The 19,333-nt window shown below is 37.3% G+C and overlaps 1 protein-coding gene and 1 non-coding gene across 5 annotated transcripts in view; one reads left to right on the top strand and one right to left on the bottom strand.

Moving 5' to 3' along the window:
* The window catches only part of AGK (acylglycerol kinase), a 105,691-nt gene that overhangs the window by 20,551 nt on the left and 65,807 nt on the right, over nt 1-19,333 (bottom strand). For all 4 annotated transcript variants that reach the window (XM_058297490.2, XM_058297491.1, XM_071215316.1 and 1 more), the window contains 3 exons: nt 17,778-17,847; nt 5,123-5,202; nt 1,400-1,457 (listed from right to left, as the gene is read on the bottom strand). In XM_058297490.2, coding sequence (XP_058153473.1) covers nt 1,400-1,457; nt 5,123-5,202; nt 17,778-17,847 — 208 coding nt within the window. The remainder of the gene's footprint in view (nt 1-1,399; nt 1,458-5,122; nt 5,203-17,777; nt 17,848-19,333) is intronic.
* LOC111762725 (small nucleolar RNA SNORA68) lies at nt 3,094-3,225 on the top strand. Its single transcript, XR_002795767.1, has one exon. It is a non-coding gene; the product is annotated as a small nucleolar RNA SNORA68 (small nucleolar RNA).

The following is a 19,333-nucleotide window of genomic DNA, read 5'->3' as shown; positions in this document are numbered from 1 at the left end:
AATCATATTTAGATACCCCTTCTTCTCTGCTCTATCTTAGCCTTTCCATATTTCTCTCATAGCATTGCCCAACCGCTGATTTATTTGTTTAGCTCTAACAGCACATGAAAATCCTCCTGAGGGTAGGAAACATGTCTTATTTGACATTGTATCCCATCTATTGTGTTCCATTTATTGTTGACTGAATAAATGGTGGAGTTTATATATTCCCAGGCTCCACAATTTAAATATGTACTTATTTTGTTTCTTTCTAAAAGTACATACTACTTCACTACTACTAATTTCAATAATTATGAAATTATTCCCTTGAGCAATATCTATATATATATTTAAACACAGATTGGTTAAATGACATGATCAAGGTCTCCTTGTTAAAGAAGAAAATGAAGGGAAAAATGTTTAATCATAGTCATATCTCATAAAGCTAAACCACTAAACCTTGAGCAATATTAATAATGTATTTTATTAATATAAACAGTTTACTTTAGGTGCCATGCTTAGAAAGACTGTGCCCTCCCAAATTTATTTTAATAATCATACATATATTCTAGTACTTTAGTTGTTTTATTTTTTTTTTTAATTCTTTAGTCTACTGGAATTTACTTAGAAGGTAGAAGAAGCTACATTTTCTAAATGTTCTGCAATAAACAAATTATTGTTATAATTAGAAAAAAAATCTCTGATTGTAGACATAAGTTTGAGTCCAATATTAATATTCAAACTCCATGTGCCAATTTTCATATTGGTCAGCCCAACTGTGACTAAACGACTTTGAATTCCATTAAAAATTGAAACTAGTATTTAGTCTATGGTTAAGGATAACTTTTCTATTAGCATTCTCACTAATATAAATTAAGATTTTCTCTATATCAACATTTTTCAATGTATAGTTTATAGAAGCACTATTCCATAGAACTTTCTCTGGTGATGGAAATATTCTATTGTGCTGTCCAATACAGTAGCCCCTATCCACACTTGCAAAAGATAGGTTGTGAAACCTATAGAAGCATGTACATTTAAATATATCCAGATATAAATCGTCATCATTTCTAGGTACTAATATGGATACACTTCCAAATAGTTGATGAAATATAGGTAATTCTGTTTGAGGTTTGCCTGACAAGAGTAAATGAATAGGCAAAGGGAAGTGGAATCTTAAATTAAATATGAATTTGGTGATGGAGGGAATGTATTGGTAGGTGAGGATTGGTAGTGATGCTTATCAAAACAGGAATGTTTTAAGCATTTATATATAAGCACTTATGTACCATTTTGGTGAGGGAGCATGTCACATAATTCTGTAACAAGGAATTTCAAACATATCCCAAATACACACATCACAGAATTCAACTATACAAAATAACATAGGGCAAGTTTATACACTGTAAACCGCATTTACCTTAAGAGTGCTAAAAAAGTGGGCTGCTTTGGTTTTCAGGGGCCCAAGATACCAGTACCTGAAAGGGGTCAAAATAAAAATTGAATTAGAATATTAAAAGAACTATCAATATGACAGATAACATTCATAACCGACAATACATTAGTATTACACCTCTACTATGAGTGACTATCTCTGAAGGCTTGGGGATTGTGGCTTAACATATAAGTATACTACAGTAAAATTCTAACCAGCATTTCAATGCCATGTCAAACAGTATATAATTAGCTAGACAGGACGTAGAGACTTGTAATTTGTAAGAGATATATAACCAGAGACTCCTTGAATCACTAAATCTGTAAGTGTCACTGGAACCTATCCTTTCCATCATAGAATATAAATTGACAGACATACAAATTCAAAAGCCACAGTGAGATGCAGATCTGAATGATCTCACAATTGAAATGGCTGGATCCTGTACACCATATTCTTTCTCACACACCTACACAAATGAGCAATACAACTATACAATTACAACGTATAAATCAGTGTAATTTCACATTACTCAAGTTATGCAGCTTTAAAATGGCAAATGTTAAACCTGGGAGTGAAGAGTGTTATTGCACATTGTTCAACTGATAGAAGCTGTTGAAGAGAAGAAAATGCCTAGCTAAAATTTGAAAAATGACATAAAGTGGACTCCTTTCTTAAAACTATGTCACCTTCTGTGGTAGATTAAATTATATACCCCAATAAAGACATGTTATTAATTTTAATCTGCATTCCTATAGGTTTGAATGCATTGTAAATAAGACCTTTTGATTGAAAATGGTTTTTATACTTCAGATGTGCTCCAAATGAGTCAGGTTGAGCCTTAATCCATATTACTGGAGTCCTTGATAAGCACAAGAAATTCAGACACAGTGATCAAAGAAGGATACCCAGGAAGAAGCCTGAAATCATTAGAAATTGAAGAGCAGACACAAGGAGAGAGAGGTTGCCATGTGACAGGAGGTAGTAATATAAGCCAAGAGACTTCAAAGATTGCAGCAAGGAGGGCCAGGATGCTACGGACTTTGGGGAGAAAGCATTGCTTTGCCAATGCCTTGATTTTGGGCTTCTAGCCCCTGAAACCACGAGCTAATAAATGCTTGTTATTTAAGCCATCCCTACAATATGGTATTTGTCATAACAGCCTGGCAAACTAAGATACCTTCCACTCCATCTTAACTGCTCCCTATGCATTTATTTAGCAACTACTATGTATATGGAGGAAAGTGAAGAAATACACAGGATATAAAATTTTTGCCTTTAGGGGCTTATAATTTGAGAAATGAAGACCCCAAATAGTAACAGAAAACAATAAATGACTATTATATATATGACACTGTATAACCTGATCTCTATTTATTGGTAAGGGGTGTCAAGAAGAAGCAGTAAATCATAAAGGGCCTAGAATCATTACACCATAAATGCCCCAAGAATAAATAAGGGTGTAGAACTTAGAAAGATGGGTGAGATTTAGATACATGAGAGAGGGAAGGAAGTCATTCTAGGTAAAGGGGTGGCAAAGGTACAGGAAATAGTAATAGCCAGAGCAAGGAGAAAGAGCTTAAAAGTAAAGTTGGGCCCTGAATGCCAGAATAAGGACTTCAGATATAATTCAATGGGCAATGTGGATAAATTATGATCAGTTCAATATTGTGATGTTACTCTTAACACCCAAACCCAAGAGCAGCAGTTTATGGTAACAGCAGTTCAAACAGCGGTGTGGACAGCAAACGAACCTCGGCGCCTTTGGGGGGCTGTGCCGTGCCGCTCAGAGTGAATGTGGAGGTTCTACAGCCCCGGGAGTGCCGCGTGGTGCGGGGGCTGCTGACCGGGCTTCTTGCCCCCAGATCGTGACAAGGGAGCCCGGCACCGCGTGCGCCCACTCCATCCAGGTCTTGAAGGTGGAAGAGATCGCAGCCAAAGTGACGGCCGGCCGCCAAGCAGTTCCACGACTCCAAGATCAAGTTCCCGCTGCCCCACCGCGTCCTGCGGCGCCAGCACAAGCCGCCCTTCACCACCAAGAGGCCCAACACTTCTTCTAGGGCTGCCTGGGACCAGCCCAATAAACGAGCAAACACCGAAAAAAAAGTTGTGATGTTACTAACGAGAGCCCTGATCACCTGATTATTTTTTTTTTCAAATTTCACCAAAAATTTATAAAAGTGTTTATTTACTTAATTTTACACTAAGGTCCTTACTTTGTAGTTTGCTTCTTTTCCTAGTTAGCTAGTTAGATAAACATCCTAGTTTCTAAATTTTCAGCAGTTCCTTTCATCTCTACCAAAAACAAATTTTGACATATGCTGAAGTTTACCATATGGCCAGCTAGGAAATCACTTCTCATATCCTATTGTGTCTTCCATAATGCATACAGCAAATCAGTGGTCAGTCCTAGTCAAAATACTAGATAACAATTTCCAGATTTTAAAATTCATTGTTCAGAAATTAATCAAAGTACAGGGCAAGAATGTATATATTTCCAACAGGGCTGACCTGTGCTTGTGCTTAATTGTTGACTGGAATGCAATTTGTTCTCACAAGACTTTTTCAGAGAAAGCAAAGCAATTTCTTTTAGCAGGCGGCTAGAATTTGAGATTACAGATCAAATACAAGATAATTTCTAGAATCAAGACAACCATGGCATACTTGCAAATATAAAGATGTCAAGAATGCAGTCTGTAATACAACATGGTAATATTTACTTTTTGACATTCTACTGTCACAAACTTCATTAGCAGGAGTAGGAATAATAAAATGAAATAAGTGAGAGAAAATTTTATAAAGAAAGTATGGCAGACCTACCTATGAGTGAAAGAGAGGTTTCTTGATAAAAGCTATGTGTGAGATCAATCATAATTCATTTAAACTATATTAAAACAGTAAGCTCACAGTTTAAGAATAGGTAAGGAAAAAACAACATCAGCTATGAAGTGAACCTGCAGCATTTCTTTCAGTCTCCACCTCAGAAAGCTTTTTCCTACATTACCTCTCCATATCAAACAGAACATGACATGCCCTCTTACCAAGCCAATAGTTTCATTTTACACAATGGATCCCCCCAAAATAAGTCCATTCCCATAAAAAGCCTACAATAGCCCTCTAATCACCTCCTATTTCTTCCACCTCACAACACAGTCAAGTAACCCTTTCTTCTTCTTAGAGAGACAGCCTGTGGTCTCTTAATCTGCCAGGACTTAAAAAAAAAAAAAAGAAACCACGAAACCAACAACCCGAAAAATAAATAAATAAATAAATAAATAAAAGAAGAAACACCTTTCAGAGAAACTCTTCTGACCAGCATTGCAAACAGCCTAGAAGGCTATAGCCAAAACAGCAAAGCAGTGCCGTCCCCTTGGTATGCAGCTAAGCAGGCTGCAAGATGATAGCCAATCTAGCTCTCCCTTCAATCTAGCTTGTGCCTACCATATGTTCAGATATTATGCCAAAAAAATAGAGACGTACTCTTGTCTTTAGCTACCACCAAACCAGAGTTGAAGACACTGGAACTCCCTCAACCACTCCGCACATAGGATATAACCCTCTACCTGGCTGTTTCTACCCCAATCATTCATACATAATTCAACTTTCAGACCCTCCAAATTTATTCCCAGAAGATCAATGTATCTTAAAACCTAAAGACAAAGAAGATGATTTTTAAAGAAAACATCACAAATCAATGTAGTAATCCTTTACTTGCTAACTTTGATGCCAGCATCTCTGAAGGATCCCCATCGCAGGCCAGTCATTGCAAACACAGGTTGTTCCTTTTCACCCTGGAAGTTAAATACATTTAATTTAATATAATGATTACAAAAACTTAGAACTTCCTACATATTCATGGCCTGCTTTCCATCAAAATCAAAATTGTAAAAAATAAGTTTGAACTTTAAAGGAATGAACTCTGTGAGTATCCAATAAAAGTGCTTGAATAAGCCAACTATAAAATGGAACTAATTTTTAAATATTAGGCCCTCATAAATCTGCTGGCAAGGGAACATACTATCATATTTCAGACCATAAATTAAGATGTACATAACTGATGCTAGTTCTTAGACCAATCAGTAGTGGTGTTAGCCAGAATTTCTTCTGTCTTGTCCACTTGCTCAAGGCAAAGCTAATTTAAACCTGCATTCTCCTTAGAGTCCAAGGACTCTGAAGTAATAATATCAGAGTCCTGGTACTCTAGAATGTTTCACCAGAATACCTGAAAATACAGTTGAAATATATGTCACAAAGGTCAAAATAAAAACTGATTTGAATTTAGTATAATGCTTTATGGTCAAATATTGCATATTACAGTAAGTGAGCTTCTAATAAATCAGTGAGTTTAACAATATAAAGAAATATATACCATAGAGCCACTACGTCTAAGAGTTTATAGTCCACAATGGACCTTCTTTAAAGCACAAATAATATAGGTACTTGGATTTCGAACGGGACTTTTCCTGTAGCTCAGACTTAGAACTAAAAAGCCCAAGACCTAACAACTGAGAGGCATCAAGTACCCTCACAATATAAAGAGAGTTGCCAAGCATTTGCTAGACCCAATTCTACAGGACTTACTAAATAGGGGTAGAACCAGCTCACTTCTATCATACCATCACCCTACTATAAGCAGTATAAGCAGAAAATTAGGAACTTAAGGAGAATTCTTGGTGCTGTAAGTTGCTGGCTAGAAAAATTTTATTAAATCTTCTCTTATACTCTGAGAGGAAAGGAATGGAGGGAGTGCTTACCCCTGAACCCCACTTTTCACACCCATTCTCACTACACAAAAACCAAGTGATGAAATTCTAGGAGAATCACACACAAGTGGAAATGTCTATAAGACGATGACATGGGCATCTCATTCCTTTGTTGTGTATTACTCATGTAGCAGATTTACATCTCTAGCCTCTGTACCTGGATATGTAAAGTAAATGGGAAATAGAGAGAGAAGGTAAAGCAAAGATAAGATGATGGTAAGGCAGCTTACATACCCACAGACTGGCACAGCAATGACATATTTGTATCTGGGGTGCCAAGTGGATATTGTGGATGATAGCAGGGCTTTGAGCCATCTTGACAGAACCCCATCTAAGATAATGGCTGAGAGGTCATTGTACCACAGGTGTAAGAGGCTATGGAGGGTGCTATGGGAGAGAAATGATGGAGTCAGACACTGAACAGATCTCCAACACAAGAAAATTGTCACAGGAGGCATCCCAAAGAACTCACACATTAACCCAGAAAATAGGCAGCACTAGGGCATCATCATGAACCAGGAGTGAACCACAATGCCACCAGTTAAGTAAAATTATTTTTCTCTAATCCATTTTCTATACATAATCAATAGAGGAGTTAGAAACAGTAGGAAGAAGAGAGAATGGAAAGAAAATAAATACAAAGATGTTGAGGGAAGGTTAGTTGTTAATTAACGTAAGGCAGTCAAGGCATCATGTACAAATACAGCTGAGCATAGACTCAAGAAACCAAGCAATCCAGGTGGATCTCTGGGTGAAAGAAAATAGCAATTGCAATAACTAGCAGGAGAACACTTGACACAAATGAAGTACTGCAAGAGACCAATGCAGATAGAGTGTACTCAGGAGGCTAGTGGTAGAAAATAAGGTCAGAAGCAGAGGGGTATGTGTGCACATGTATGAGCATGCATGTTGGGGTGAAAATCAGATCATATAGAAACATATGGGCCACTGGATTTTATTCTATTCTTTTAGGAGTGCCATAGAATATTTTAAATTTTTGAGAGAAAACAGTGATACTCAGCATCTAGTAGCTCAAGGTAGTTCACAGTTTCAATATTAGATTGCATTACATTCCTTTCATTGACATATCTTTGAGAAGCTGTTATTTTGGTAGCTGCTGTGATAAAAAGCAAGTACCACACAAAAACCAGTGTAGAACAGAAAATGTGGGTGGGAACGTCCAATCTGACTCCAAGGTTTAATAAAATTAAGACATTTTGTAGTCCCCAACAGGTGGCTACATCCTATTAGTAATTATGGTTATATAGGAATGAAATAATTTTTTAAAAAATTTAAGTGTAGGGAAGCAAATGTGTCTCAACCGATTGGGCACCTCTCTACCATATGGGAGGCCACCAGTTCACTTCCCAGGATTTCCTTGTAAAGGCAAGCTGCCCTGTGCCCGCGGACAACTGACGGCCCACACCCGCAGAGAACTGAAGGTCCATGTCTGTGGAGAACTGACGATCTGCGCTTGCAGAGAGCTGGCACAGCAAGATAATGCAATAAAGGGAGATAAGCAGACACAGAAGAAGGCGTAGCAAATGGACACAGAGCAGACAGCAAGCAAGCAGCAAGGGGATAAATAAATCTCTAAAAAAAAAAGTAAGTGTATTATTTTTTTCAAATAGTTATTTAGTTGTTAGAATATAAATGTTTATTAGGCTGATTGGCCCTAATTATTTAATAAATGAGCCTGTTAGTTATTTCTTTTGGCCTGACATGACATGAAAAATTACTGAAACACTAAGGGCATCATGAACTGAGAAAATTTGGCAACCTTTGCATTACAGCGTTTTGAACAAAGGTGTAATCTGATATGAGTTACATTTTTAAGGGACCACTCTGGCAATGGTGAATTGCCTTATACTGGGAATAAGAGTATTGGAAGAGAGACCAGTTAGGAAGTCAATGAAATAGCTAATCTGGAAGAGTACCAAGGTTACTAATATTGCATAATGGTTTTGTTTAACTCTATTATATATCAATGTCAAATATTTCAACAAATATCTGTTATAAAAAAACTAATGATGAGACATCCACCCCCAGCCAAGAAGGAATAACAAGGCCTGAATTTACTCTCCTGCATTCAACAACTAATAAACCAGTCAAAGAATATGAAACAACAGTTTTTAGATATTAGACAGCTGGCAACACATGACACAGATCCTTTAGAAAGGGGGAACATACAAGGTGAGCTCTACAATTACCCTGGCTTACTACCTGGAAGGAGTTCCCTTCCAGAATCTTGGCTCCCTAACTTGGTAAAACAGGGTTGAGAGTCTGGGGAGGCCTAGGTGGCTAGAGTTCTAAGGGTAGCATAAGGGAGATTAGACAACTAGACAGTGAATTCCAAAAATTTGCAGAGTCCCTTTCAAGCCTTCGGCTAAGTACTGGTCAGTGCTTGCATGAGAGGAAGCTACCCAAGGCCAGAGGAGGGACCAACTGAGCAGGAAGAACAATCTCCAGGGCTCACACAGGGACAGTACAGTTTGAGTTTCTCTCAGCCAGAGTAAAAAAATGACATAATCCATAGGGCATCCAAAGCATACTGCCTCAATAGTGGGGTAAAACTAACTACAGACTGAAGATGTTTTAGTTCTACTAGTAAAGCTTAAAAGCAAGTCTTCAAAGAATTAAACTGTCTTATGTAACTTAATTGTGTCCCAGAACAAAGCTCAAGAATATGTGTAGGGGGAAGCGGATGTGGCTCAACTGATAGAGGAACCACCTACCATATAAGAGGTCCAAACCCAGGGCCTCCATGTGGTGAGCTGGTCCATGTGCAGTGCTGCCATGTGCAAGGACTGCCAAGCCATGCAGGGGTGCCCCCGCGTAGGGGAAGCCCCACAAACAAGGAGTGTGCCCTGCAAGGAGAACCACCCCAGGCAAAAAAAAGCACAGCCCACCCAGGAGTGATGCCGCACACACAGAGAGATGACACAACAAAAAAAGACACAGATTCCCAATGCTGCTGAGAATGCAAGCGGACAAAGAAGAACACACAGCAAATGGACACAAGACAGTAGACATGGGGGAGGAGGGGAGATAAATAAATAAAAATCTTAAAATATATATACATGTGTGTAGGAACATAAAAATAACCAACTCCTAACAAAGTTAAAATTCAAAATACCTGATATCTAATCTAAAATTACCAGGCATGTAAAGAAAAAAACAAAACAAAACAATAACTATGACTCACAATGAGGAGACAAAGCAAATAATAGAAACAGATCTAGAAATGAAACAGATGATAGAATTAGTAGGTAGGAACTTTAAAATAGTTGTTAGAACTATGTTTCATAAGTTCAAGAGGACAGAGAAAGCACTAAGCATATTAAATAAAAATATGGAAGATATAAAAAAGATCCATACCAAACTTCTAGAGATGAGGGGAGTTAGGAAACAAGCAATGCCTGAGATGTAAACTATTTTGGATAGAATTAACAGAAGATTAGACACTAGAGAAAAAAGATTAGTGAACTTGAAGACATCACAATAGAAAAACTTCTTTAAAAAATTTAAAAAAGAGAAAAAAATTAAAGATCATCAGTGAGCTATGGAAAAAAATTCAGGTGACCTAATATATGTGTAACTGGAGTTCCTGAAAACAAGGACAAGAGGAAGGATAAAATAAACTTTTTTGAATAATTGCTGAATGGTTTTCAAATCTAATGAAAACTGTGAACCTCTAGGTCTAAGAAGCTCAGTGAACTCCAAGCACAAGAAACATGAAGAAAAACTACACCAACACATACCATAATTTATTTTCTTAAAACTAGTGATAGAGAGAAAAATCTTAAAAGCAGAAAAATGACATTACATACAAAGGAACAATGATAGGAATAGCAGCAGACTTTTTTCATCAGGAACAATGTAAGTCCAAGGTCTATAGAGCAACATCTTTCAAATCCTAAAAGAATAAAACCATCAATCTACATTTCTTTTCTAGTGGAAATATCTTTCAAAACCAAGGGTAAAATAAAGACCCCTCCCCCCATACACAAAAGCTGGCTTTTCATCACTAAAAGACTTGAACTAGAAGAAATGTTAAAAAAGTCTTTCAGGCAGGAAAGGAAAATGAAGCTAGGCAGAAATCTAGGTCAAATATAGGAAAAAGACATCAAAAATAATTTTTATACCTTTTAAAAATCTCCTTAAAAAGAACTGATGGTTTAAGGTAAAAATAATAACACTGTATTTTGGAGTTTATAACATGTAAAAGAAAAGTGTATGATGATAATAACTCAAAGGCCAGTAGAGAGGAAATAGGAATGTAATATTGTAAAATTCTCATTCTGCATACAAAATAGTATATTACTTGAAGGTAGACTGTGATGCATTAAAGATGCATAGTAGAAATTCTAAAGCAACCAATAAGACAAACAAAACAGACATATAATTAATAAGCCAACAAAGGAGAAAAAAAAACCCAGAAAGATGAAAATTAATTAATTTAAAAGAATACAGAAAAAAGAAGGAACAAAGAACAAATGGGACAAATAGAAAACAATTAGTGGGATTAAAGATTTAAAACCAACAATATCAATTATCATATTAAATCTTTTTAGATTTATTTTTTATTTATTTCTCTCCCCTTCCCCCCACACCCCCTGGCCCCCCCATTGTCTGCTCTGTGTCCATTTGCTGCATGTTCTTCTTTGTCCGCTTCTGTTGTTGTCAGCGGCAAGGGAATCTGTGTTTCTTTTGTTGCGTCATCTTGTGTGTCAGCTCTCCGTGTGTGTGGCACCATTCTTGGGCAGGCTGCACTTTCTTTCACGCTGGGCGGCTCTCCTTATGGGGTGCACTCCTTGCGCATGGGGCTCCCCTACGTGGGGACACCCCTGCAAGGCACGGCACTCCTTGCGTGCATCAGCGCTGCGCATGGGCCAGCTCCACACGGGTCAAGGAGGCTGGGGGTTTGAACTGTGGACCTCCCATGTGGTAGACAGACACCCTATCCACTGCGCCAAGCCCGCTTCCCCCATATTAAATCTTAACAACCCAATTAAAAGTTTGAGGGGTTGTCAGACTGGATAAAAATGCAAGATTCAAACATATACTTCCTACAAGAAACTTAATTTAAATATTAAAACATAAATGGGTTAAAAGTAAAAGAATGGAAGATATACACTATGCTAATAGTAATAAAAAGACATCTGATGTGGGTATCCTAATATCAGAAAAAAGTAGATTTCAGAGCAATAATGATAAAAGGGTCAATTCATCAAGAAGGTATAAGAAGCCTAAACATCTAATTTATGCAATTCCCAATAGAGCTTAAGAAACTAATGGTGAATAGAAAAGCAACAGTTTGAAAATTATCATATATGGGCAATCATTTATTTATGCATTCAGTAATTTAAAAATATTTATTGAGCACCTAACAAGTATCACACCCAGAACAGGGCCCTGTTCAGTGAAAAAAAAAAAAGGGGTGAAAATCCATGCCTTCATGGAGCTAATATTCTAGTAGGAGAAGTCAGAGAGTAAACGGATAAAATTTATATGGTATGTTGGAAGGTTATAAGTACAATGCAAAAAAAAAAAAAAATTAGAGCAGTAAGGGAGATTAAGAGTGTTGGGGGCCTCTGGTGGGGGGTTGCAATTTTAAATAGGGTGCTCACGATAGGTGTCTCTAAGAAGTGAGAGTCTGAACAAAAAAAACTGAAGAATGTGAGAGAATGAGTCACAAAAATATCTGGTGGAAGAACATTCTAAGTAGAGGGATCAACCAGAGTAAAATCCTGAGGAAGGAGAGTACCTAGCTTTTTAGAGGGATAGTGAAGGGATCAGTGTGGCTAGAACAAGGTGGCAAAGGGAGAGGAGCACTCAAGGGGGAAGATAAGAACGGGGATGTGATAGGGAGCAGATTGTGTTTGGCCCTGAAGGACTTGGCTTTTATTCTGAGATGGGAAGCTATGGAAGACGTTTCAGCCCGAAGTGACATGATTTAACTTGTGGCTACACGCTAGCTGTGGTATTGAGAATGGATGGTACAGAGGCAAGGGTAGAAGAGAAGCTAGAGGACTCCTGCAATAATGCAGACAAAAGATGAGGTGGCTTGGACCAGGGTGGAAACAACAGAGAGGAGAAGAAATAGCAAGATAACTGGGTATATTTAGTAAAGCCAATAAGATTACTTGCCTGATTGGATGTGGAGAGCCAAGAATGAATCCAATGTTTTTGGACATGATAAGAGGAATTTTTTCAAATACATGATCTTTTTAAGAACTCCCTTATTCCTTTCTTAGAAAGGTTAGATGCTGATGACTGGCTGTGTTTATAAAATAGAACAGTAGTTTAGAACAATGGTTTTGAAATCAGAAACCCAGCACTTAATTGCTAAGTGATCTTAGGCAACTCAACTTTTGAACAAAAGCTTCCATATCTGAAAACATGGCCATCTTTTCCTTAATACTCATAAACTTCTCTCATCTGATCTTTAGATCCACCCTATAAGTGTACTAAGGGCTATCACCATTTTATCTTCAGCTTCTAGTACAGTGAGTGGCAGTCAGAAATAGTCCATATGTAAAAATTTCTCTTGATAACAAGAGAATTAGGTAACAAAGTAACCTTGCAAAGCATTGATATAACTCAAAAATATATCTATTCTCACTATAATTCCATAACAGCTACCTACCAAGTATCTGAAGGCACATTATTTCATATATTCACCCAAAAAATATTTATTGAACCCCAACTCTGGACCAAGTATTTGGCTGGAAGCTGAGGACACATTGGTGAGCCAGAGTAACATACTCCCTGCTCTGAAAATGCTTACATTTTTTTCCTTAGAAGTTATCCTTTCTAAGGTAAATATCCTAGTCCTTCAATTGTCCCTTCATAATTTTACAGCTTCATTATTTTGTTTATTTACCCACTCATCCCACTGTTGATTATCAATGTCCCTCTTAATTTTGCCACCTGGAACTGAGTAAACTATTGACTCTAAAATTGTCTAAAAAAAGTCTCACTTTACAGCACCTCAACAAAACTACTAATGAAATTTAAGAGTGTAGTTAAGTTTTAAATACCACACTTCTGATGCACATTAATCATTTTTTTTCCAGTGGAATTAGCATTAATGAATATATATTATATACTAGGAACTGGGAATAAAGATGTCTGCCCTCAAAGAGCTTAAGGTATAGTGGATGGTCCTCAGACATAAACAATAACATGAAGCAGTAAGATCAAATAATAGAGAAATGCATAAAGTATGAAAGTACAAGCAGGTACAACTGCATAATTGGTGGAATGAACAAGGAGATGGATGATTAGGAAAACACAACACACTCAATTAAATTTTAAAGAATAAGATACCTAGATTGGGGGAGGTTGGTAAGGGAAGTGGGGAGCAAGAAGAGAAGGGACAGGAGAAAAGAAAAGATATTCTAGACTAAGGGAGAGAAGCAATAATTTGTGCACGTGATGATTCTACAGCAGCATTTCACCAAATATGTCATAAGCTGTTAGTGTTATATAATAATAATAATAATAACAATGATAATAATAATAATAATAAAGATTCCATGGTCAAATAAGTTACTTATTTGGTTTAAAATAAGTTATATTTACTGCAGTTCTTAGAATTTTTAAGATGCAATATACAGTATGAATTTCTAAAAGGAAAAATACAGGAAACAGAGTTGGCCCAATGTATAGGGCATCCACCTACCACATGGGAGGTCCACGGTTCAAACCCCAGGCCTCCTTGACCTGTGTGGAGCTGGCACATGTGCAGCGCTGATGCGTGCAAGCAGTGCCATGCCACGCAGGGGTGTTCCCCACATAGGGGAGCCCTATGCGCAAGGAGTGCACCCCATAAGGAGAGCCGGCCAGTGCAAAGAAAGTGCAGCCTGCCCAAGAATGGTGCCACACACACAGAGAGCTGACACAACAAGATGACGCAACAAAAAGAAACATAGATTCCTGGTGCCACTGATAAGGATAGAAGTGGTCACAGAAGAACGCACAGCGAATGGACACAGAGAGCAGACAACTCGGGGTGGGGGGGGAGGGGAGAGAAATAAATAAATCTTAAGAAAAGAAAAGAAAAAGGAAAATATAATATACAGTTTTCTTGAGTTAACTGGGCAACCCTTCCTGGGATGGGGGTGGGGAGTGCATTTTGCCTAACTAGCTTTCTTTGGGACACACTGCTCAAAAGTATGTAGTGTGAAGTGGCAAATGCTAGGGTAAATGCTCCAGACTTCCTGAGTGGGGCTCTAAGGCTATTTTCCCTTTCTTCATCTAGGGGACAAAATTTAGGAATATTCTTTTAGGATTAATTGAAAAGCCCTATAACTTCAAGAGTCAACTGATTTGGAGTGCTATGTCCTAGCAAGAAGGAATTAAGAAATGAGCAAGGTATAATATGTATAAAACAGTGCTAGAGAAGAGGCCTGAAGATCAGTAATGGAGAGGCCATGCCTATTGGAGTACACACAAGCACAGTAAAAATTAGGAGGGTCAAATGGACGTACTAGCAGTCAATAGACAAAGTACTACAGTATTTTAACCCAATGAAGATCTGAACAGGTAGTCAGATAGTAAGATAGACAGGTCCATAAACAAAAACAAAAACTGAAGGCACACAGCATCAGAATCAGCCAGATCTTAATAGCAAGGGAAGTTTGCTGCCTCAATTCTCAAACTCCCCTGGAAAGAGTAAATCCTGGAGAAAAAAATAGTTCAGTGTTTTGTGAAAGAAAATAATTGGGAGAGCTTGGAAAAAAGGCTTAAGGAATCATGAAAAGAAAAAAAAATCTTATCAACTAGATAGAAATCTAATCTAGGAATTTTAGGGATTCTAGATTAAAAGAAAGAAGGCAGAAGGAGTTCTAAAGCAGCTCCAAAAGTCATCTTAAAAACTTATCAGGGAAATGGACTTGGCCCAGTGGTTAGGGCGTCCATCTACCACATGGGAGGTCCTTGACCCGTGTGGAGCTGGCCCATGTGCAGGGCTGATGTGTGCAAGGAGTGCCCTGCCATGCAGGGGTGTCCCCCGCGTAGGGGAGCCCCACGCGCAAGGAGTGCGCCCTGTAAGGAGAGCCGCCCAGCACGAAAGAAAGTGCAGCCTGCCCAGGAATGGCGCCGCCCACACTTCCCGTGCTGCTGATGACAACAGAAGCGGACAAAGAAACAAGACGCAGCAAACAGACACAGAGAACAGACAACCGGGGGAGAGGGGAGAATTAAATAAAAAAATAAAAAAATCTTTAAAAAAAACAAAAGAGGATCCCAATCAAAAATCAAGAATGGCTATTGGAACTCTTCTGGCTTTTGGAACTCTTCTTCCCCAAATTCTTATTCAGGAAAAAATGAATACCATTTCTATCTCTCACTCATTGTGATATGTTAACTAATATACCCCACCCCCACCCCAAAAGAAAAGAAAAACACATGTTCTTGGTCTTAGTGTGTATTCAGGTGGGTGTGAAACCACTGGAAATGGATCTCTTGAAGATGTTGTTTTAGTCAGGGTGTGGCCTAAATGAATGAGAATAGGCCTTAATCTGATTACTGGAGTCCTTTATAAGCAAAAAGAAACAAACAAAAAACCCAAAAACAACAACAAAAACAAAACACAGAAAGAAAGCCACAGGGCAAAGCCGGGACTTAGAAGTCAAGGGAACTCAAAAGAGAAAGGAGAGGACATTGCCTTTGGAGACAAAGCCAGGGAACCCAAGGATTGCTGGTCAGTCAGAAAGCTACCGACCCTAGGTGAAAGCAAGTCTGTCAACCTCTGAATCATGAGCCAATAAATTCCCATTCTTTAGGCCAGTCCATTGTGTGGTATTTGGTTGGAGATCATGCACCCAAATTCACCAACTGCCAACTTGCCCTGCATTTGTTGTGTTGTTCAATCATTTGCAGACACCGTGAGCCTTTACCCCTAAACATTTCAGTATGTGTATCTTAAGAACAAGAACATACTCAGACATACCATAACACCATTGCATTCAACATCTCAATATAATATCTAATATACAGTCTATATTAAAAGGTCCCCAATTGTTCCAAAGGTCTTTATTGGTTGTTACTGGCTGTTCTCTCATTTTTCCAATCCAGAATCTTGTACTAGATTTAGTTGTGATATTTCTTTAGTTTACTGTAATCTAGAGCATATCCTCTATCTTCTCTTGGATTTCGTGACATTAACATTATTGAAGAGGACAGACTAATTGTTGTTTTAAAACAACCCACACTTTGGATTTGTCTGGTTGCTTTCTCATGTTTAGATTCTGGTTAACATTTTGACAGTAAACTTCACAGGTGTTCTCAATATATCACATCAGGCCTATAATGCCAGTCAGTCACATTATTGATGGTAAGTATGATAACTTGGTTAAGGTAGTATCTGCTAGATATATAGATAAAGTATAAATATACATATATATAAAGTATATTTTTCCTTTGTAATTACTAAGTAATCTGTGATACCTTGAAACTGTATGGATATCTGTTTCCCAATACCCTCAATATCTTATCCAGTGATTTTAGCATCCAGTGATGATCTTTGCCTGAATCAATTATTACACCGGTGATTGTAAAATGGTAATTTTCTAATTCTACCATTTCTTCTATATTTATAAGCTAGAAATTCTTCTACATTATCACTATAGATTCATGAACCCTTCATTTTTATTTAATGTAGTATAATCCATTATTATTATTATTATATTTGATGTTCAAACTATCCCAAAATTGGCCAGTAGGATGCCATCAGGCTGGTTTCCTATGTCTTTTTGTGATGTCCCCCATCAGTTTTGGGTGCTTCCTTAACTTGTTCTTGCCCTGCCTCTGAAAACTATCCTTTCACAGAGAGCTGGTTCATTTTATTAGGGAAAAATACTTAGACACCAAGATCTGAGTTCAAGGTATGCTCATTGCTAATTGGTGTCAATGCTTCTAAGCCCTGCCAAAAGGAAATAGGAAGCATATTTCTTTAAAAATTCAGGAGTTTTTCTACACATGCATAAGAAAAAGTCAGACAACCCAAATGGGAGAAAACCAGATAATATACAAAATCAGAGATTCTTCTTAAACCCATCAGAGATTTGAGACTGCAAGGCAACAAAGTAATCTGAATTTCAAAAGACAAACTCCTCCAAGGAAAAAAGGAACATACAAAAGGCTTTACCTTTGTCAGAGGATGACAAAAAGAGGTGGCTCCCATACAAGTAATCAAGTCACTATATTAACGTTTTTAATATTCAAAACAAGAAAAAAAAATACGAGGTAGAGAATTACTTGTGGTCCAAAGGTGATGAAAAGAGGAACTAAAAATAGTGATACAATTATATTGGGAAGAGATAGAGAAGAATTTTTATATATAACAAAGAGGTCAACAGATAAGGTTTAAAACTGATAAATCATAAGTATATTAATTAGTGATAACAACCAGAATAAACAATTAAAACTCTTTTTCTCTGGAGAGCAAGACTTTGGGTAGGAAGGAGTAAGAAGAGTAGCTATTTTCATTAAAATCTCATTTGAACAGCTGTAATTTATTTTCTTTAACACGTGCGTATTACTATTTTGATAAATTTTGTTTTAACTCTTTTAAAAATCTAAAGAAAAGACTTTACCTTGATCTGCAAGACATCAAGTGGAATTGTCTCTCCTTTCACAATGGCAAGTGTTGCATCTGTAATATGTCTAAAAGATAATGAGAATGATCATGATGTAAAAAACAAACATCACTCACCCACTTCTGCCCCATATACATACCTCCACACACAACCATACTCCAGACTAGAGTATTAGTAATTGGGTCGGGAAAAAGACATACTCCTTCAAAATACTCCAAGACTGCAGAACAAAGAGGATATTGACACAGACTCAAAGTAAAGGCTCTGACACAGACTCAAAGTAAAGGTTCCGGCAAGGAAAAGTTCAAACAAAATACCAATCATTTATTTATTTGTCATTCATTGAGTCTCAGGATTGTGCCTGCCTTATTCATTTATCACTGGAATATATGATGTTTAAATAAGTTATAATAAAACATCTTTCCTTCATTCAAGGAATGAATGAAAAATGCATTCAAGGAATGAGTGAAAAATTCATTCAAGGAATGAATGAAAAATTCAAGGCACTTCACAAACAGTATGTCTTTTTACTATAAAAACTAGAAGGGTAACTAAAGGGCAAGATTTGTGAAGTTACCTTAGCAAAATAAAATCCAGAACCAGAACTCATGATATATTCCTCTTATTTTCTAGGATTACTAGGATATACTTCATTTTAATTCTTGATTATTTGGTCCAAAGACTCAGGTCTGTTTTTATCTATTAATACATTCTGATAGTCATTTGAAAAGTCTATAGGTTTTTTAAAAAGTATTCATCAAAAGATAGTACTACTGACATCCATTTAGGGCATGTGAAATATGTCCAACTTAGAGGCACATTTCTAGGGTTTGTACACTATCTATTAGGTCCACTGCCAAATGCACATATAAATAAACAACATATAGTCAGCAGAAAAAATATTAAGCCAACAAATGGCTAGCCAATAAGATATTTGCTTGGAACAGAGAGAAGAAGTAAACACAGGTCAAGCACTTTTCCTCGCTCAGGCTGTCCACTCCTCCCATAACATTCTCTGTTGTCTCTTTACATGGCTGGCTATTTCCCATCCTTCAGATCTTGGCTTAAATGTCACTATCTCAGAGAGGTCTACCCAACCAGCCTAGAAGTAGATCCTTCCCTGCAAGTATCAGTGAACTGTGTTCACTGAACTGTGAAGGAGATCACAATTTATAATACTTACTTATAATCTGCCTCCTTTAGTAGGCTGAAAATTCGACAAGGTAAGTGATAATTTACATCCATTTATTGACTAATATAAAACCTACATCTAGCACAGTACATGGTACATAATAGGTATCACTATTTACTAAATGAATGATTTTATTATATAAAATTGCAAGGATATAAAAGAGTCTAGGTAATGGAACCATGAACGCCTGCATACTCCTCATCCAGCCTCAATAATGATCAACTAATGGCCAATCTTATTTACTTGTATACCCCACTTGCTTCCCCCTACCCTTCATTTGAAGCAAATACCAGATATCTTAACCCTTTATCCACAAATATCTAAGTATCTCTAAATAATAAATATTTCTTTAAAAGAAAAC

This window comes from Dasypus novemcinctus, chromosome 5 (genome assembly GCF_030445035.2).
Source record: "Dasypus novemcinctus isolate mDasNov1 chromosome 5, mDasNov1.1.hap2, whole genome shotgun sequence".
Classification (NCBI taxonomy): Eukaryota; Metazoa; Chordata; class Mammalia; order Cingulata; family Dasypodidae; genus Dasypus; species Dasypus novemcinctus.
This window is presented reverse-complemented; position numbering and strand designations above follow the sequence as displayed.